Consider the following 22,302-nt stretch of genomic DNA (forward strand, 5'->3'; position numbering starts at 1 on the left):
GCATACTAGAATAAGAAACATATACAAAGGCTTGTAGACATGGAAAAGGAAATATTTGGAAAACACACAAGAAAATCAACATCACTGGAGCCTAAGTGCATGGGGGAAAGTTAATAGAAGTTAAAATGTGATGCAGTAAACTTGGTATGTTACAAAGTAATAGTATAATAGTATCAAATAGTATGATTCCATGCTAGGAAGTTTCTAGTTATTCTCCATTCATTAATCCTGATGTCAAATTCTTAAAGAAGTGTGAAAGGAAGGTATATGTTGGAACCCCAAACTCATTAAGCCAAAGAGAAAAGTCAAGCTGGGAACTCAGTCACACAAATCTGTCTCCCCCTTTTGGTTCCTAAATAAGATGGCTACAAGATGAAAAACTACACGCCTCCCCCATATTTTGCCTACAAGGAGATTCCTAGTGAGCTGTTAAAATTTCACCATGGCAATGGAAATTGATAGCTTATCTTTACAGGTGCAGTCACCCCAGCCCACCAGACACAAATGCATATCTGATTGTTCCCCTGCCCCACTGTGTCTATATTTATCTTATGTAAAATGCAGTTTCACTGCATTTTTCCTCTGCCCCATTTGTTTATGTCATCTTATGTTAAAAAAAAAAAAAAGCTGGTTCACTGAGCCAGACAAAGGCATGAATAACTATTGTTCCCTACCCTGCTCTTACATGAAAATCATGTACTTCTCAATTTCCCGCCATTTCCCCTTTAAAGTTGGAGCCCTCAAAATCATCTTCAGGAAAAGGCATAGACCTGTCTCCCGGGTGCATCCTTAACTTTGGCAGATACATCTCCTGAAATGCTTGAGACTTGTCTCGTCATTTTTCTTGATTGACAGAAGAAATATACACCGATCCTGCTATCCTTCCAATACAATGCTCTCTAGAATGATGGGCCTGAGAACATTCACAAGAATTTAAATATCTTCCCCACGATTTCTACTCAGCTTCAAACTCTCAGTGGGTCTATGAATAAACATTAAAACTGAGCTCCTGCTATGTGACAGTAACTGTGCTGGCTACTGAGGTACAGGGTCAGCTAAAGAGGATGCATTTGTTCAGCTGCTCACTTCTAGCTTAGTAAAATAACCAGCACAGATGCCTTCATCAGTCTGTGACAGCGCTTGGGACCCTGTGACAAACAGCATCAGCTCACTCATGGAGTCAGTAAGCATTTCTAAAGTGCAGAATAATCAAATGGGCGCTCTCTCCACTTGTTTCAGAGGGAATCCTGCTTTGAGTCTTTCCAGATAACAGAACCATTAGAAAGATTCGTAACTCATTTTCTTGAACACTTTGGATGAGAACAGAGATCAAGTCTGGCATACTGAAGACACAGAAAACTCGTGGTTGGGAAAGGAGGGGAGGATGGGGATGAGTGATCCAAAAGAGCCAGCCCCAGAGCCTTTACCAGGGCAGCCACTGGGGAAGAAGAGTCAAATGTGATGGTGGCGATGACGCTGAAGACATAAGGAAGAGAGTTAGAAGAAACCGTATTGTGTATCAAGTGATGCGACTGTACCAAGAGATGAATCCTCACCAATGAGCCATGGAGGAAGTATTGTAATCTTCACCTTTCAAAGGTGAACTCTAAGGCTAAGGGAGGTTGAGTCATTTCCCCAAGCTTATAGGAAATCTCGGAACAAAATTTTAAAGCTAGGTCTTTGTGACTCCCAAATCCAGAGATTTGTGTGTGCAAATGTGTATGTGTGAACGTTCAAAATTGAAGACTGTCTAACTCAGCGACCCTCAATCTTGACTGAGCATCAGGGTCATCTAGAGCTTTTGTTAGAATATGGGTTTCTGGGTCCTAGCCCCAAAATTTCTCATTCCTTAGGCCTGGGACGAGACATTTCTCACAAGTTTCAGGTCTTGCCGATACACTGCACCTGCTGGTCTGAGAGGACACTTTGAGAATTAGTTCCTTTTCGCTGTTGTTCTTCTAATCACTATGCAACCCTTTCACTATGCAATACTCCCTAGGAGGCATGGAGGAAAAACAAAAAAGTAAAGTGAGGGGAAAAGATTAGAAAGTAATAATGGGACAATAAAAGCCCTGAAGACAAACTTCACCTCTTTCCTGCGTTGCCAGAGCGGGTCTAAACTGTTTCTACTAGACAGGATGAATAAGAGATTTTGTTGCTTTGGAAATCCCTCCTGGCTAGAGCCTGACAATATTTATGATCCTCAGAGGTGTGGCCATGGGTTCAAGTTATAAGTAGGTTTAAAAACAATACCAAAAGCTAAGGTGTGGGGAAAACAAGCTTCAGAATCTATCAAACCACCCTACCTTCTCCATTAACCTCATCACCATCTTAAATCATTTCTCTCTTAAGCAAGTCTTTCTCACCTTCCCTGTCCTTGTTTGACTCAATCTTTTACTTTGGAATTTTCATTTCTCTTTGCTCTGCTTCCCATGAAAGACCATCAGAATGGGAAGCTGTCGTTTAAAAATATAGTGAGGTCCCAGAAAGCAATCTATAATTTAAAAAGGTTATTTAAACTTTGCGCACTGCCTGACACAGACCAGGTACCCCACAAATACATGGTTCTGAAGGAATGATAGTAATTTTAGGAACCTCCTTTGTATTTCTAAAGAAAATCATACTTATTACCAACTGTGCTTTTGCTGCATAGTATGTAATAAATTTGTGATTAATAAATAACATAATGAATCCTTTAGAATGAAGTGAACAAGAGGCAAATTAGAATACAAACTTTTTCAACAAAGTGAATGGCTACTTAACTTCTGCCAAAACCATCAACTTAACAGGAAAATAGAACAGTCTGTTATTTATTTATTTTTTTCTTAGAAATAGGGTCTCAGTCTGTTGCCTGACTGTACTGACTGGAGTACAGTAGTGCTATCATCCTTCACTTCCGCCTCAAACTCCTGGGCTCAAGTGATCCCCCTGCCTCAGCCTCCCTAGTAGTTGGAACTACAGTACATGCCACTAGCCCAGCTAACTTTTTTATTTTTTGTAAAGAGGGGGTCTAACTTTGTTGCCCAGGTTGTTCTCAAACTGCTGGCCTCAAGTGATCCTCCTACCTTGGCCTCCCCAAATCTTGGGATTATAGGTATAAGCCACTACACCCAGCCAATTTGTTAGTTTTTACAGAAGGCTCACCAGCATTTCTGAAAGTAAGGTCCATGTGTCATGAAGGATACACCAAAAAAAATGTGAATGACATCCGGAAAATTTTTTAATAGTTATGCATTGAAACTGTAATAGAAAAAAAATGTAATCCCATCTCAAACCTATTATTTGATGAATATTATTTCTTAGGACTGGAGTTATATTTTGAATGTGAATTGGTTTCTAGAAAAGCAATAAGTGAATAATAATACAGAGATAACACAACTAAAGAAGGTAGTTATTAATGATTGAATATTAATGACTGAAGTTTAGGAAACACTAGTAATAGTGACTGGTACCAGTCACCGGTGAAGAAGAGGAAATTTCACATCAATGTGTGTGACTTGTTTTGCTAAATTCCACCATTTAAAAGTTTGTGGCTTTGGGCAAGTTGAAAATATTTTCTGAGCTCCAGGTCAAAAGCGGTAATAATTCTTCCTTGAAGGGTTTTTGTGAAGATTGAGGTAAAGTAAAATTAATCTTTAAGTAGAATGCCTTATGTGGGGCACAGGCTCACTTAGCAACTGCTGGAGATGATAGTAAATGGTGATAGTGATGGTGATGGTGGTGGTGGTGGCAGAGAAGGAGGAATAGGGAGAGAAAGAGGAGGAAGAAGAGGAACAGGAGTACAGGGGGAAAGAGGAGCTATAAACCTCCATAATTTCCATGCATTTTTCAGTTACTTAGAACTTCCATATTTCTCTTTGGATATTGGGAATAAACCAACTTAAAAATGATTCTACTTTTTAGTATGGGCCGGGCGGGGTGGCTCATGCCTGTAATGCCAGCACTTTGGGAGGCCGAGGCGGGAGATCACGAGGTCAGGAGATCAAGACCACGGTGAAATCCCTTCTCTACTAAAAAAAAACACAAAAAATTAGCCAAGCATGGTGGCGGGCACCTGTAGTCCCAGCTACTCAGGAGGCTGAGGCGGGAGAATGGCGTGAACCTGGGAGGCGGAGCTTGCAGTGAGCCAAGATCGTGCCACTGCCCTCCAGCCTGGGCGACACAGTGAGACTCCGTCTCAAAACAACAACAACAACAACAACAACAATAACAAATTTACTTTTTAGTAAAGTTGAGATTGTAATACTGTCAGTAAAATGTCATTCTTGACCAAGTGTAACAAGGTGTCTCTCATTTCTATAACCTGGACTTTTGTACTTTCCCAATTATCTTTTTTATAATTCTTTGAAGAAAAGATGACACAAAAATCTTATTAATATTACTAAAGATGTACCTTGAATTTATAGACAATATTTAAAAATCTAGCTGCTAATAGTTTTCCCATATTATAAAAGGCTTATAATGTATTTGGGTATGGTGATGATTTGAAACGAATTAAATTAACAGGGAATAGGATCATATAGAGAACAAAAGCAGTGATTAGCAGCAGGTACAAACTATTGTTCCCAGGTTTACTAGTAGGGATAAAGTCTTCATTTAAAGAGAAAGAATTTTCTACCAAGCAGTATTTAAACCAGGCATAGTCTATGTGGATAGGCCTGGATAATTCATTGACAGTAAAATTGCCACTTAATTATCATGCCAAACAACTGACATGGTAGAGATAACCCAGAACCTAACCCTTGGCCTTGGCAAACCAAATGTTTACACTTCTGTTAGGGACACAGACACACTGCAGAGTCTTAATGTAAGTTTGAAATCACAAGCAAACATACCTTCACAAAACCAAGGCTGCATAACTTGGCTTTTGCTCCAAATTGCCATTTACACTGTGTGTCAGCATCATAAATCTGTCCTGGTAGTTTGTCCGGATATTTATACTGTCCTGCTTGCTTGGGCTCATCCACTAGACACCCCGCCTGAGGTGTGCTGTAATGACAATACATGCTTATTAATTACTCTGTTGATCTGTGATCTTTCCATTTACGACAACACACTTCTGAATGCATTCATGCAAAGAAAAATATAACATGGTTCTAGAAACAGGTATATGTTTAAAGTTCAAATCTATGTTTATGCCAAAGAGTGAGTCCTGTTTAAGAGGATGGAATGTATACAGCCAGGAAGGGTTTTACAGGATGCTGAAAATTCTAGTCATCCAAGTGATTTGGCTTGGGATTTGACAGGAGACAGGAAAGGTTAATACATTTGAAAACTCCCATCAACAATCTTATTCAACAATATTTGACAATTTGTACTGAGTCCCTACTCTGTGGCAAACCTTAGACAAAGCACTAAAGGTACAAAATAAACCAGACAGACACAGTACCTGTCTTCATGGAGTTTTAAATCAAGTATTTTCTTTTTTTAAACAGATAATGGAGCAGAGGTCAAAGATGTACTTTAACTCACAATAAGCCTTACAGACAAAAATAAATAACATTCCTAAAGAATCAAGAGGAATAATGAACTGGGGGATGAGGCAGAAAAATTTCCTTCAGATATGTTTGACTGTGACTTGTTGAGAGCAAAAATCAGTCCTGATGGCATGGATATTCTTAGCACCTTATCTCCATTTACTTAAATAATTAAAATGTGGTACCACCGAGAGGTTAATTATCATGGTGGTTAAGTGTAATTTTGTAGTGAGACAGATGGGGGTCCTAATCAACCATGCAACCCAAGACCAAGTTATGTAGCTCTTACACAGCTCATGAGTGACAATGACTCTCATAAAGGTTGTCACACAGTTCAAATGAGAAAATATAACATGCTTCATAAAGCATAATAAGCAAAGTTAGCTGCTGCTGTTATCATTATTATAATATGTAACTACAAAAGCATTGAATTACATACTAATGGAAATTCAGCCTATGTTAAGTTGATCTTGATTTTAATACTTATTAATCGCATTCTTACGAGTTGGAAAAAATAATTTTAGTCACCAAACCATGAATTTAAAACTAATAGGAAAATCTTCATGGCAAAGCTTACTAACAAAAAGTCTGTTGATTTTTTACCACCCTTTGGGCATATGTGGTTAGATATCTTCACGTTTAATATGCTTTGTGTATAGATCTTACTAATTCTTTAAACATTTGCAAATAATACACAGTGGTACAGGTTAAATATAAAGTATCAAAAGTGTCAATTCCCAAAGAAATTTCACTAACATCTGTTCAAAGAGATATGGGATTAGCATCTAAGTGTCCTTGTGGGTCAACATAGATTAAAAAGGTAGGGTTGTGTGTGTGTGTGTGTGTGTGTGTATTTCAACTTTGGGTTAACTGTTTAATATGAATTAAATAGTACAACTTTCCTAACTCCTACTTTTACTAATGCAACTTAAGTTTTCTGTGTTATTAAAAGCATTTTATATAGCCACCATCTTCTTTGGCTATCATTTGGACATAAAGCTAGCTCCTGGCCATTTCAAACACAATAGTCAAACAAGAAAATGCTCTATTCATTAAAACACAAACACACACTCATACCATTTGAGCATTTTTAAAATACTCTATGACACATTGATCGATAAGATTGAAATAATTAGTCACAGTAAAAAGACAATATACCTAGCAGCCTCTGGAAGTCACAGGGGAGAGATGGTTGAGCACAGATCCTAGAGTCAGAACAGATCTAAGTGTGAGTCTTCTGTCTGCACCTTACCAGCGATAGTACCTTATGCAACACAATTAACCTAAGACTTGATTTCTCAACTCTAGATTGAGGATAATAGTATCGCTGTGAAGATTGAAAGAGGAAATATGTGGAGAACATTTAGCACAGTATTAAGCTTCAATCTATTTTTTTCAACAATAATGTCATCATCATCATCATCGTTATCATCATTTGTCTTTCTGTTTATTGACAGATCAAAAGGTATTTCCACTGAGTATTTGTTTTCAGGTCTATGGAGCACAATTCTGTCATCACTCCAAACCTAGGAGCACCCCTGGATTTAACCTGTCATACCTGAGGAATTTCTTGAGATACTGGCGGCTGCAGGAAGACCATGAAAACACTCCATTGTTTCCGGTCAGTGTGGGAGACATGATATTGCCTTCAGCCTTTCTGCAGGGATTCCCTTCTCCGTCGTGAATCATACCAAAGCTGAAACAGAATGAAGAAAACAAAATCCTGCTTTGTGAACCCATTTTTCTGAAGGATAATCTGAGGAAGAAAAAAGATGTATTGATCATCAACAAAACCAAGTGAGAGACAGAGTTATTAAAACTGGAAAAGAGAAAGACAAATTACTATAGACTGTTATAAAATTCACGCAGAAAATTTTAAAAATGCTGAGGGCTTTGTTACATTATTTCCTGACCACAGAATCAAAGAATGGTCTAGCTGCTACATGTTTTATGGGCTGGAAAATTTTGGTCAAGTTAAAATTTAGGTATAAGCTAAGCCAAAGTGATGGAACAGCCAAATTATTTAGTTTCAAACAGTAAAATTCTTTTCTTGTCACCAACCATGGAACTATGGTAAAGAAGTTCAGAGTGAGTAGGAAGTAAGTACAGAGAGATGATGATTATAAGTTGTTTATGAACTGTTCATATATAAGGCTAGCATGGTATAAAAACTTCTCTCCAACTATGATCAATTTATTAGCTGAAATCACAAACTCTAATTGTAATTAAACTCTCTTATAATAAACATTTTTTTTAACATGCTTGAACCCCTTTATTGAAGGCTATTAAATCTTGACCATTACTGTTATCTTTCAGATGTATTATATGAGAAAACTTTAACTTGTTTCATCACAGAAGGGTCTAGTAATTATAGAAGAAAAACTTTAGGTGGTCTACTGTCTAGAAATCATGCACATTATACCTGAAGAATTCTCAAATTTCCTGACAGGAAGAATAAATGTGACATTAATGTGCATACCCACATAGGATACATACCATAAAGACAAAGCTTACTTCAGGCGATGTTAAAGTGGTAGAAGATGGGGAAATAAGTCTTTGATCTTCTCTAAAAAATTCAGCGCAGAGAAAAGTCTTTTCTGAATTTTTTTTTTTTTTTTTTTTTTTTTTAGGGATGCAGAGGACGGAAGGATATAAATATGAATTTCATCATTAATTTAAATTGTTCTTAATCTCATTATTTAAAAGAATAAAACTTGTTTCTTAGACCATATATTTATAAGGCAGATATGACTGCTATGTAAATAAATATGTTATCCTGATATAATTTCATTTATAGAGTTAGCCTTTGAAAGTAGTCTATACCAAATAAACATGTTACGATAAAAGATACGACTTTTTTGTGACCCATGTCTATAATATGGCCATTTTTCCAGCATTCCTTTCACTTTGTCAGGAAAATAGTAGCAGGGCAGCTCTATGCTATCCTATCAGTGACTTCCTTAGGTATTCAGAGGTGACCACTCAAAAATAGGTATTGACTAACCTCAATGTATACTCAGTGAAAGCATTTTCTTATCCTCAGCTTTTCCCAATTTAATTTTTCTTCTCACCTAGCCAAGACGTTAAGGGGATTTGTTTGGGAGACACCCTTTCTAAATATATTTGTGAAAGTAAAAAACAGAAAGAAACCTATAAATAAAGCACGAGAAGAAAGAGCAAGAATCCCAGAAACAGAGATGGGGTAGGAGAGATTGAAGCCATTACGCTAGAGGAAAAGAACTTACTTAGAACTTCCGTGGAATTTTATGTGTGTAAGAAAATCAAGTTGGAATTTAATTTTGAACTTAACAATCTTAAATTTAATTTAATAGCATTTTAGAAGATGATAACATATTTTCTTGAGCACATGCCAAATGCCATATAAATATCTCAGGAATTGTCTGTTTCAGAACTTCTTAAGTCCATGTTATTTAGAACTTAGGTATGTATTTTATTTTACCATCTGTCCTTCCCCCAACCTCGACTTCTCTCCCAAATCCTACCTGAAGAATATGTTCTGCTTTTCCTTATCTAAAATGTTGGATTTTGATTTTGGATAATTTTAACACATATGCAAAGATAATGAAATTTTTCAATGACCAGTATTTTGAAAAGTGAGACCTGTTCGGTTGGACTTCATGCTGGTAAAACAAACTTAGACATACATTTGATATGCACACATATTTAGTTTCCTGCTTTGTATGAGAAGCATTGTTCTTAATGAGCATTTTTGCTTCTCCATTTACAATTTTAAAAATTGGCTTATTCATATCTAGGAAAGTGTATGTGTGTCTAAATGTGTATGTGTGTATAATAATGTTGGAAATTTGTTGGATAAACGTAACAACAATGATCAAGGTTTAAACTTCCTAAAGATAATAAATGTAGCTCATAGAAGATACTGGCACTGTCCGGGCGTGGTGGCTCACACCTGTAATCTCAGCACTTTGGGAAACCGAGGTCGGCAGATCACCTGTAGTCAGCCTGACCAACATGGTGAAACCTCATCTCTACTAAAACTATAAAAATTAGCTAGGCATGGTAGTGGGCACTGGTAATCCCAGCTACTCAGGAGGCAGAGGCAGGAGAATCACTTGAACCCGGGAGGCAGAGGTTGCAGCAAGCCGAGATCGTGCCACTGCACTCCAGCTGGAGTGACAGACGGAGACTCTGTCTCAAAAAAAGAAAAAAAGATAGCAGCACCAACATATAAAAATACCAACTATGGTTACTGAATGATGTTTGCTTTTAAGTGAAAAATTAACTAGATGCTTTGAAAATATATGAGTTATTTCCTGTATGTTGAATAAAATATACACACAGGTACACACACACAAACATTCCTAAACTGGTATATCTGAAGAGTACTACACATTGAAATAATTATTTTGTAAAGTATTATACTTGCTCCAATGCAGCTGCTATTGCTCAAATGTTTGAAAATTCTCTATAGCGTTGTCTCCATCATAAAAGGAAGATTTAGTAACACCAATCAAAAGAATATTAAGTACATGCAATGTTGCCAATTAAAAGAATATTCAGTACATGCAGCAAAAGTTTTTTTAAAAAGCAGCATGCCATTATACTCTGGGAATTTATTTTTCTCCATGATTACTTCCTGTGCATAAAGAATCAGCTAGAAGTGTCTTCATTGCTGCAAAACATGAACAAAAATAACAAATGCCTAGCAGCCCAGAGACTCCATCTGTGCACACGAAGGAGTACTGTGTGGCTATTAAGTGCTGCTGTTTAAAGAGAATGAAATCAACAACAGCTAGCCTTTATTGAGCCCTTTGTATAGTCAGAAACTATTCTAAGCTTTACACAAGACTGATCCTCTTTGTTCTGCCTAAGTCAACAACAACGGTTAGAGGAACGCCAATGAATCACCCAACTAGTTTTCACATAAAGTAGTGGGTCAAAGAGCCACTTACTTGTGCCCTGACTCATGAGCGATGGTGAAGGCAAGGCCAAGTCCTGTGTCCTCATTGATGGTACAACTTCGGTACTTAGAGCACATTCCACTGATGGGGGCAAACCCTATTGAAAGAGCAGTTTCAAATGTGAATCCAAAGGTTGCACACACAGATACATGATGATGATTTATGTCCTCAAAATGTTCTACACAGTTTTAGTTTAATAGATCAATGCATTCAATGTTTTTGCAAAAAAAAAAAAAAAAAAAAGATCTATAGTTCTTTGTCCTGTGTAATGATAATGTATAAATGCAACATTTCCTATTTTCTTGCTTTTGTTACATATTGTTATCAATTGATCCTTGTAAGAGCCCTGTAAGGTCAGTATGAGTACTGTAATTCCCATTTTACATTTAGTTTAGTAAGTCACAGAATATTTATATGCCTTGTCTGAGTTTATCATTCAGGTCAGAGCAACGGATAGAATGATAGCAAAACCAATGCAAAATGCTTACTGAACAGTGGCATTAACGTCACAGCTCAGGGTGTATTTTCCAAGGAAAAACACATATCCTGGTCTTTTACTAGAGCAGGAAACATGAAAATGTCTAAGCAATGTGTGCAGATTAAATTCATTTTTCTCTGGTTCTTTATAATGTGGTAAGTGCTTCTGTTCCCAAAGTTACCTCCCTCTAAGAGCTGTTATAAAAGCATCCCGGCCAGCCCTTAAGTCTATCTTCAAATACAATGCAGTGTGTGCGAACATCTTTCTTTCCAGTTTTGGGTCCTAATAATCAGTAGAACAAATCTATGTACCCATCTAATATTAAATGCATGCTTGTGAATGGATTGTACCCACTTCATTGTCAAGACGCAAGTGAGATCAGCTGGGAAATCTAATACAAAGGCACAAATAAGGGGTGGGATCATTATCATTACTGCCATCATCATCGTCACTAAATAAATGGTTGCAAATTCACACACTGTGCTATATGTCTATTATATATCTGTGTGTGTATGTATTTATAGCTTAGGAAACCAAAGCTCAGAGAGGTGAATTAACTTGTTCAAGATCTCAGAGTCATAAATTCTACACTCAGGAATCAACCACAGACATATGGGAAGTCAAAGCCCATGCCCTTTGCATTGGGACACACTGCTTAAAGTTAAGTGACCTTTTCCACAGTTGGTAGAATTTCTGGTGTTTTGTTTTTTCCAAGCCTTTTAGTACATTTTGGTCTCTGGATAACAGATAACACTGTCTGCTTCTCAGAATCTCTCTTGAAAACATCAACAATGCACTGGATTATCATATGTCACTTTGCACATTCCAAATTCAGAATATGAATGGATATATACCATCTTTCATTATAAAAACCCTTTCTGTGGAACAATTCCCAAAATAGTTGTGTTTTTGAAGGCTGTGATTAATGGTTAATTGTTAAAATAAACTTATTTATAGGACATAACAGAGAAACTGCAGAGAATTTGAGAAACATAAAAAATAAAATTTCTGCCCTGGCACAGTGGCTCATGCCTGTAATCCCAGCACTCTGGGAGGCTGAGGTGGGTGGATCATTTGCGGTCAGGAGTTCGAGACCAGCCTGGCCAACATGGTGAAACCCGTCTCTACTAAAAATACAAAAATTAGCCAGGTGTGGTGGTGGGTGCCTGTAAACCCAGCTACTCTGGAGGATGAGGCAGGAGAATCACTTGAACGTGGGATGCAGAGGTTGCAGTGAGCCGAAATCGCGCCACTGCACTCCAGCCTGAGTGATAAGAACAAGACACCATCTCAAAAAAATAAAAAAAAAATTCATAAAGTTTTATTAAAACACATCTGCATTCATTTATTTACATATTACTTGTGGCTGCTTTTGAACAATACAGCTGAAATGACTAGTTGCCACAGAGACCTGTGGCCTGCATAGCTTAACATATTAACTATCTGGCCCTTCACAGAGAAAGTTTGCTGACTCCTGATGTAGACAGCCATCCATCAACTTTTAAAAAATGTTGAATTCCTATTACGTGCAATGGAATATACTAGAATACAGTATAGATATAAAAGATGCAATTCTTGCTATCACTGTCTTGTACAAATATGGAAGAAGTGAGTACTTCAAAGTCAAGTAACTTTCTAAAAAAGGCACTATTACCTAGTGGCACAGTTAGGTACCATGGAGCCCAGTAAAATCCTCTTCAGCTACCTGATTCTGTGGTCATGATGCTTACAGAATAACCTACAAGTTTCTAGTTAAATAATGTATCTCACACCTCAATGATCATCAGTAGGATCAATAAAGAAAAATACAAGCCAGGTGAGGTGGCTCATGCCTGTAGTCCCAAGACTTTGAGAGACCAAGGCGGGCAGATCACCTGAGGTCAGGAGTTCGAGACCAGCCTGGCCAACATGGTGGAAACCCGTCTCTACTAAAAATACAAAAATTAGCCAGGCATGGTGGCAGGTGCCTGTAATCCCAGCTACTTGGGAGGCTGAGGCAGAAGAATTGCTTGAACCCAGGAGGCGGAGGTTGTAGTGAACCGAGATTGTGCTATTACACTCCAGCCTGGGCAACAAGAGTGAAACTCCATCTCAAATTAAAAAAAAAAAAATACAAAATGAATAAACTAAGTGGGCTCCCCACATTCTAAGTTTAGTTATAAAGAACAATAGTCACCACAGGGTACATGAGGTTACTTCACAATTTAAATATTATGTCTCTTTATTAAGGAACATAAGGGCTATCTATCATCCATAGAAAGTTTGCATACTGTGTTTTCAGCTAACAGGTGTGTGTGAAGGATCTGTTCATACCATACCTAGAGTGTCACATGGTTCATTCTTCCAAGAACAAATATCAAATCCTGTTAGTAAGATGGCATGATCATGTCTCTTGCCATTCTTTCCAATGAGGGCAGACTGCCATTGACAAAAACTATTCAGAGACTGGTCTGCATGATGGTTGATCAATAATCCTCCCTATGGGAAACCCACACAAATCAAAGTGTGAATTTGTCACAGAGATGAGAATGCTGAATCATTCCATTTGTACAGGCAAACACAGAAACATATTTCCAGGGAAAAAGATCAGTAAACACTTGAGCTAAGGTAGGAGACAGGAAAATCTCTATTTTAGGTAAATGCTCACAATATTTAAAGCAACTACAAAGTTTCTGTAGTGTGGTTTATGATTGATTATAGTTCTACAAAAAATAACCTGGCATCAGTTAGAACACCTTTGTTCATCTCACCTAGTACTACCTTTATAAAACCGTTACAACTTTTAAAACATGATAATAAATTAATGGTGATGAAGTTCAATGGCTTTTCCATAAAGCCTCATCATTATTTCCATAGATGTCAAAATTCCCAGCAAAGCATCTGGCACATCATAGATTACAATCAATCAATCAATATAATGAAAATTCACTGAATGAATAAACAAATGATGATATGATTCCAAAGGATAAGAGAGGACCTACCGTTAAAATAATCATTTGTCAAATGTTTGGTCAAAGCTGTTGACTTGGCCAAGTTGAAGGTTTTTAGACAAGATCTTTAATTATCAGTTAATTAGGATGTGGCTGGCTTCAATGTCCTTGGGCAACCTATTAGTAGGCTAAACACAAAAGTGTCTCCTAACCAGCACACGTCTTTTCTATCTTTCTAAAATTCCAAAAACCATTTGACAAGCTGTTAACTTCTGTAGCTCTCTACACCTGGGCAATTAGATCAATTTTTGTCTTGTCTGTGTCTTCCTGCTTTTTATGTTTTTTATTGGCGTTAGAGAAGAGGAAAAGCCTCGGGGGACTTAAAAAATAGCCATTTGAATGGTAATCGCTATCTCAGAGAAACAGAGTTTAAACATCAAAACACTACAAAGCAGTGAGTACCATGTAATTTAACACTTTATTACATGTTCTGGTTTTCATAATTTGCCCCATGTTTGTGTCTTGCATCTCACTGTGATCAATCCAAGGGCAGTTAAATATCCCTTGTTTATTCCCTGTATTACCTAAGATGGTACTGGGGATACAGTAGGTTTACTACAATAATTTTCTGATGTCTTATTTTCAGTATATTTTTGAAATATCCTTCTGCATCTACCAGCAATCACTCAGCATATCAAACTTGCAAAATCTAGCTAATCCTTAAATCTATGACCAAATTCACCTGCTTTGCGAAGCCTACATATGATTTATTTTATGTAACATACTTACATTTCATATTTTTATTTATACTATCTATTTGTATATTATTTAATACTTATGTACCATTATTTATGTATACATATGCATATATAAACACATTTAAATATAAATATTTTTCTGGTGCTTTAGTTTAATTGTATGATTACACAATCTTTTAAAATTGTACTTTGAGGAGAGTCAGCCTAGTTTCAAATTTGAGCAGCTAACGACTAGTACATGGATTAGTGAACACACTAGGTGTTCAAGAAATGTATTCTGAATGGCAGACTGAATGAAGACATAAATGAAGTTTGCCACTTACAGGTTCTTGTTCCAGAAGAATTAGGCTCACCACAACCACGTTTATGTCACTTCCAATAGTCCCATCTTTAAATAGGCCAGAAACCTGTTGGAACAATGGAAATCAAACAAAATCTCAAAATTTTCAAAACCTTAGGGGGAATCAATCAGACATATTGACTGAAGTATGCAGGCTTCAATTTTACCAAATATATGTAAATATAAAGACAATTTCCTCAAAACTCAACTTAAAAAAATAAAACCACATATGTAGCTATTAAAAGTAATGGCAGAAACTGCAATTACATTTGCACCAACCTAATACACCTGCTATTCAACCCATGCAAGAGAATTCCATGACATTTATCTTCTTTGGAGAGCCAGAAGGTTTGTGACACCCCCCCTTACCATGTTCATTACTGTGAGAATGTACGTGGTGACATTTCCCTTGCCATGCTTTTCCACCATTTTCTTGTCTGCCACCACGAGGGTTTCCACATTGAGGCCCTTTTGTGATTTTCCAGCTGATCTCCTGGGTCGCCCAGAGCTCCCATATTCATCAAACCTTAGATAGGTGTCCTCTGTGGGAGGCTTGGGAGCATCTACGATGAACAGAAGAGCATTTGGAAGGGATATTAGAGAATATCTGGATAAGACAGTTGAGAGAGAAACTGAAACAAGGGAAGAAGAGAAACTATGTAATCAACACTCCACCAATCCACTAACAAGTGATGCTATCAGTGCCTGCCCGGGTGCCTTGCATCTAGTATGTGGTCAAGAAGGGCCTACTCAATAAAAGTTTGGATGCACAGATGGGTAGATGGATGGATTGGACAGGATAGATGGATGGATAAGTGGATGGATGGATGGTGGATGGATAAATGGGTAGGTGGGTAGAAATAAATGGATAATGGATGAACTTAGTAACTCAAAAATGCTCTAAAAGGAAAAAAAAGAAAGAAAAGAAAAGAAAAAAGAAAAGGAAAGCAAAGGAAAGCAAAGCAAAGCAAAGCAAAGAAAAGAAAAGAGCTCTAGGCCAGGCGTGGTGGCTCACGCCCGTAATCCCAGCAATTTGAGATGCAAAGGTGGGTGGATCACTTGAGGTCAGGAGTTTGAGACCAGCCTGGCCAACAGGGTGAAACCCCATCTCTACTAAAATTACAAAAATTAGTCAGGCATGGTGGTGCATGCTTGTAATCCTAGCTACTTGGGAGGCTGAGGCAGGAGGATCACTTGAACCCAGCAGGCAGAAGTTGCAGTGAGCCAAGATCACCCCACTGCGCTCCATAAGCAAGTCTCTCCTTTATGTCCTCAAAAGAAACACCCAACCACACCTATGCATTTACCTTTAAGATAGAGTCTCTGGGTGACAGAGTGAGATTTCATCTCAAAAAACAACAACAAAAAAAACAAAAACAAGCTATAATTCTAGTTAGTAGAATGGATCAACAAAAATCAATTTTGGGGGGAGAAACTTTGAAAGCAGAAAATGCTCATTTTACTACTCAAAAACTGCAGAAATAGTATTAATCCTTTGGATCTAAATTTATTATTTATGAATTCATTAAATATACCACTTTATACATTATTTTCTAAATAAAATGTAAACAGCTCTAAAATACTGGGCATGTCTTAAACTCTCATTTCATCAACACAGACTTTAACATAGCACATAAGAAGCACTCAATAAGAACTCTTTGATGTGACACTGACTTAGTTATTAGGGAAACAGCATAGTTGGGGATGATATTAAAAACTGTATTAAACACTTTTCGTAACTGGCAAAGTGTGGGCACCAAGTTAACGGAATGGATACTGGCCATAGCCATTGAGCAGAGACCTAGAAGTGCCTGCTCGGCCAGACATGATGCCTTTAGTTAATGGACAGCAACAACTACGAGCATTCCTGGGAAGAAAAATGGCACCTGGAAAGCTCAGGGAAGTAACTGTGTACTAACTAGTACAGAAATAGTTTAATACTGTAACACTGGTCCAGCCGTAATAGTGAAACTAGCTCCCTACAGAGTAAAATTAAAAGATAAAATTATTTAGAGTTAGATTTAAAAACTCAGGTTGGCCACTTATGAGCACAGTGACCTTGAGCCTCAGTTTCCTTATCTATGAAAACAGGTGACACTTGTTTATAAGGTTGTTGTAAAGATTTGCTTTGATGTCTCATATCAAACATGTCTTACCACTATAAACATCATTATTATCATTAATACAGGCTAAATCATTACTCTATATATGCTAAATGGATGCCCCTTAATGAGGATATTTCAATAATACCAAAAACTCAAAAAACAGTTAAAATGGTAGAAACTCTTTCATTATTCCTCCTGATTAATATCTTAGTGATACCAGTTCCTCTTCTCCATGAGAATAAACTTCTTCTGGCTGTGCTATCCAACTTGGCGCACAATTTCCGTGCACAGCTACTGAGCCACAGAAGAATTTAAAAGTTTAAAAACCAATACTTGATTCAGGTATTGAAAATCTTTTGGCTGGGCGCAGTGGCTCATGCCTTTAATGCTAACAATTGGGAGACCGAGGCGGGTGTATCACCCGAGGTCAGGAGTTTGAGACCAGCCTGGCCAACACAGGGAAACCCCATCTCTACTAAAAATACAAAAATTAGCTGGGCGTGGTGGCGTGCGCCGATAATTCCAGCTAATGGTGAGTCTGAGGCAGGAGAATTGCTTGAACCTGGTGGGAGGAGGTTGCAGTGAGCAGAGATCGCACCACTTCACTCCAGCCTGGGTGAAAGAGTGAAACTGTCTCAAACAAAACAAAACAAAAACAAAAAAAAAGCAAAAAGAAAATGTTTTAAATGTCTTAAGTATGTCCCAAACAACTTGAGTATGTAAATCTACTTTTTTGACCTTAATTTTATGCAAGTTAAATGCAGATTAAGTATTTCCAATAAAAATTTATCATCTGAATCGACTGGTTTAAGTGCTGTAAGTTTAAAATAAACGCTGGATTTCCAAAACTTAATAGGAAAAAATAATGTAACTCTCTCACTAATAATTTGTTATCCTGATTACATGTTGAGATAATATTTTGTATATGTTGGGTTAAATAAAATGTTATTAAAATTCATTTACCCTTTTTTTTTTAACTTTTAAAACTTGTGGCTATTAGAAAATGTAAAATTGTATTTAAGGCTTGTGTTACATTTCTATTGGACATCGCTGGTCTGGAAACGGCCGAAGGTTGTACCTAAGTCACAAACCATGCTCAAAGATACCTGTGTTTCACAGCTACCTCCCTCACATGCTAATGTTCTTGTTTCTGCAAGTCTCTCCCTTGTGTCCTCAAAGGAGACATCCAACCACACCTAGACATTTACCTCTGATTTCTTTTGTCATTGGAAATCTAGATACTTTTCTCGGAAGCACAGAAATCAAGACTGGGACCTATGGCATGAAAGTAGGAGATACTAAAAGAGTAAAAAAGAAACCTTATCTAAATCTTTCCTAGTTTAACCTAGAATAATTGATCATCCAGCATTTGCCTGAGAGAGATAATTACTGGTCCTACACCAAGACAGATGCTCAGGGTAGCCCCATTTTGACTTGCAAAGCTTGTACACCCAACAGCACTCAGGAAAACCTGTCGAGGCCCACATAAGAACAGAAAAAGAAAAAGTTTCCTTACATACATTTCTTGCGTCGTCCACAAAAATGCTGCTTTTGCAACCTTCGATGGTGATACTCTGTCTCTCGACTCTGAGATGCATGGGGAATGTGACTTGGGGAGTAACCAGGATAATTCCGGCCGGAGCCGGGGTAGCCACGGTACCGCTGGATCTTCTCCTCTGCTGTCCTTTTGTACAGTACGTGAGGATGGTGACCCGCAGGGGAGCTGTAGTTGTGTTCCTGGGCCAGAAGCTGAGGTAATGGCGAGATGAGGAATTCATTTTTTCGTGTCCTTATTAAACCTGACTAAAAAGCCAAACACAAAGCAAACAGTCATGATTCCATGCATCCCTGTGCCAAGGGTTGATTTTCAACAACTGCTTCTGACTAATTCCTGTATGTGGGCACAGGAGCTAAAAGCTTCACACATATTGCCTCATTTTTATTTGCACCATTACAACGAGTTGCTATTATTATTGAGACAGGTCTCACTTTAAATCCAAAGCTGGAGAGCAGTGGCGCAAACATGGCCCACTGCAGCCTTGACCTCCTGGGCTAAAGTGATCCTCCCAGCTCAGCCTCTGGAGTAGCTGAGACTACAGGCATGTGCTACCATGGCCAGATCACTTTTACACTTTTTATAGAAAAAGGGTCAATGTGGCCCAAGCTGGTTTTGAACTCTTGGCCTCCCAAAATGTTGGGACTACAGGCATGAGTTACCATACCTGGCTGGACAAGTTGCTATTATCACCACCCCCATTTACAAAGGAGAAAACTGAAGCTAAGATAGTAAGTAGGAAAGCTAGCATGGGCACCCAGAGTTCTCTACTTTCAGAGGCAGGGGTCACAACCACTGGGCTGCCAGCCCTGATGTTTGTGCCTGAAGGGCTGAGCCATGGACATTCTGCTGCATTGCATTTATGACCTGGCAGATGCCATGTTCACCACTGGATAGAGTGATGAATATAAAAATACCCCCACTCATTCTCAAGTGGTTCACACTTGATTTTTTTTTTTTTTTTTTTTTTTTTTTTTTTTGAGATTAGGTTTCATTCTGTCCCTTAGGTTGGAGTATAATAGCACTATCATGGCTCACTGTAGCCTTGACCTACTGGGCTCAAGCAATCCTCCTGCCTCAGCCTCCTGAATAGCTGGGACTACAGGTACACACCACTATGCTCAGAAATGCGGTCTATATTGCCCAGGCTCGTCTCAGACTCCTGGCTTCAAGTGATCCTCCTACCTCAGCCTCCTAAAGTGCTCGGATTACAGGTGTGAGCCACCGCTTCCGGCCCATCTTGATTCACAGTTGCTGAATCCATTTTTTAAAAAAAAAATTAGCAAGGATGGCAGAGAAAGGCATGAGTGATGTGATCTCTAAGTGGGGGTCTAGAGAATCTGATGAGTGGTGCTATAATGAAGAGACATATTTACCAAATCAAGAAGAAAGGGGAGACCCTGGGAAGCCCATTTAATCACAATTTCATTTTCCAAGTTGATGGCACAGTATGGATATCTTCGTACCTGATTTTGCAGCCAAGATGCACCCTTGTCTTTCTTTCAGCAAATGCTGTACTCTATCTTCTCTAGATATCAGAGTTCCCTGATACCCAAGACCCTGCTGGGGAAAGTGTAGTCTGCAGACTAGTAGCTTCAGCCTCACCCAGGAACCTGTAGGATTCAGAATCGTGGGCCTCACCCCAAACCTGCTGGATCAAAGTCTGTGCTTTATTGATATCCTCACATGTTTCTGGGATCCTTTTTATTTCTGTGGTATCAGTTATGTCACATTTTTCATTTCTGACTTTCATCTTTTTTTCATAGTCTAAGCTAAAGGTTTGTCACTTTTATCTTTTTAAAAAACCAACTTTTTGTTTCATGAACTTTTACATTCTCTTTTTCAGTCTAAATTTCATTTATTACTGCTTGGATCTTTATTATTTCTTTCCTTTAATTAATTTTGGGTTCAGTTTGTTGTTATTTTTCAAATTCCTTGAGGTGCAATATTAAGTTGGGTTATTTTGGGGATCTAGTTTTGGATGTAGGTGGTTAACGCCAATGAATTTGAAAACTTAGAAAGAATAGAGAAATCCTGGACAAACAAACACAGTCTACCAGAACTGAATCATGAAGAAACAGAAAATCTGAACAAACCAATAATGAGTTAAGGCGATTGAATCTGTAATAAAAAGTCTCCCATCAAAGAAAAGCCCAGGGCCCGATGGCTTCCCTGATGATTTCTACCAAATTTAAGGAAGAACTAATACCAATCCTTTGCAAACTATTGAAAACAAATTGAAGAGGGGGTAGTTTTCCAAAATCATTCTACATGGCCTGCATCACCCTGATACCCAAATCAGACAAGAACAAAAAGAAATCTACAGGTCAGTATACCTGATGAACACAGATGTGGAAATCCTCAACAAAATACTAGCAAACCAAATTCAACAGCACATTAAACAGATCATTCACCATGATCGAGTGGAATTCATCTCAGGGTTGCAATAGTTTAACATACATTAATCAACAAACATGATATATCACATTAACAGAATCAACAACGAAAAACATAATTTTAATAGATGCAAAAAAAGCATTTGATAAAATTTAACATCTCTTCATGATAAAAACTCTCAACAAATTAAGTATAGAAAAAGTGCATCTCAACACAATAAAGGCCATATATGACAAACTCCCAGCTAACATCCTACAGAATGCGGAAAAGTTGAAAGAAAGCCTTTCCTCTAAGATCCAGAACAAGACAAAGATGCCCACTTTCACCACTTCTATTCTACACAGTACGGGAAGTCCTGGGTAGAGCAATTAGGCAAGAGAAAGAAATAAAGGGCATTCAATTTAGAAAGGAAGAAGCCAAATTGTCCCTGTTTTCAGATAACATGATCTTATAAAGAGAAAACTCTAAAGAAACCATCAAAAAACTATTAGAATAGAGGAACACAGTAGAGTTGCAGGACGCAAAAATCAACACAAAACATCAGTAGCATTACTATATGCCAACAGTGAGCTATCTGAAAAAGAAATCAAGAAGGTGGCCAAGTGCAGTGGCTCACACCTGTAATTTCAGGACTTTGGGAGGCCAAGGTGGGTGGATCACTTGAGGTCAGGAGTCTGAGACCAGCCTGGCCAACATGGTGAAACCATGTCTCTACTAAAAATACAAAAATTAGCCGGGCGTGATGGTGGGCATCTGTAGTCGCAACTACTCGGGAGGCTGAGGCAGGAGAATCGCTTGAACTCAGGAGGCGGAGGTTACAGTGAGCAGAGATCATGCCACTGCACTCCAGAGTGGGCATTAAGAGCAAAACTCTGTCTCAAAGAAAATCAAGAAAACAATCCCATTTATAATAGCTACTATATATATATATATATATATATATATATATATATATATATATACATACACACATACACACACACACACACAAATAAATTTAACCAAGGAGGTGAAGATCTCTACAATGAAAACTATAAAACACTGATGAAACAAATTGAAGAGGATGCAAATAAAGAAGAAGATATTCTGTGTTCATGGATTGAAAGAATATTTTTTAAATGTTTATACAAGGCTGGATGCAGTGGCTTATGCCTATAATCCCAGCACTTTGGGATTTGAGATCAGCCTGGGCAACATAGTGAAACCCTGTCTCTACAAAAACTACAAATATTAGCCAGGTGTGGTGGTGCATGCCTGTGGTACCAGCTTCTTGGAAGGGTGAGCTGGGAGGATTGCCTTAGTCTGAAAGGTGGAGGCTG

The 22,302-nt window shown here is 38.0% G+C and overlaps 1 protein-coding gene across 2 annotated transcripts in view; it reads right to left on the reverse strand.

The window, feature by feature from the left end:
• ADAMTS18 (ADAM metallopeptidase with thrombospondin type 1 motif 18) overlaps positions 1-22,302 on the reverse strand; it is a 154,940-nt gene that overhangs the window by 68,615 nt on the left and 64,023 nt on the right. The window contains exons 4-10 of one of the 2 annotated variants that reach the window (XM_034940764.3): positions 18,552-18,834; positions 15,296-15,489; positions 14,910-14,993; positions 13,217-13,376; positions 10,412-10,517; positions 7,036-7,173; positions 4,836-4,989 (exon numbers count right to left, since the gene is read on the reverse strand). In XM_034940764.3, coding sequence (XP_034796655.1) covers positions 4,836-4,989; positions 7,036-7,173; positions 10,412-10,517; positions 13,217-13,376; positions 14,910-14,993; positions 15,296-15,489; positions 18,552-18,834 — 1,119 coding nt within the window. Of the gene's footprint in view, positions 1-4,835; positions 4,990-7,035; positions 7,174-10,411; positions 10,518-13,216; positions 13,377-14,909; positions 14,994-15,295; positions 15,490-18,547; positions 18,835-22,302 lie in introns of those variants that run through there. The other variant, XM_034940765.4, reaches the window with a different exon arrangement.

This window comes from Pan paniscus, chromosome 18, assembly GCF_029289425.2.
Source record: "Pan paniscus chromosome 18, NHGRI_mPanPan1-v2.0_pri, whole genome shotgun sequence".
NCBI lineage: Eukaryota > Metazoa > Chordata > Mammalia > Primates > Hominidae > Pan > Pan paniscus.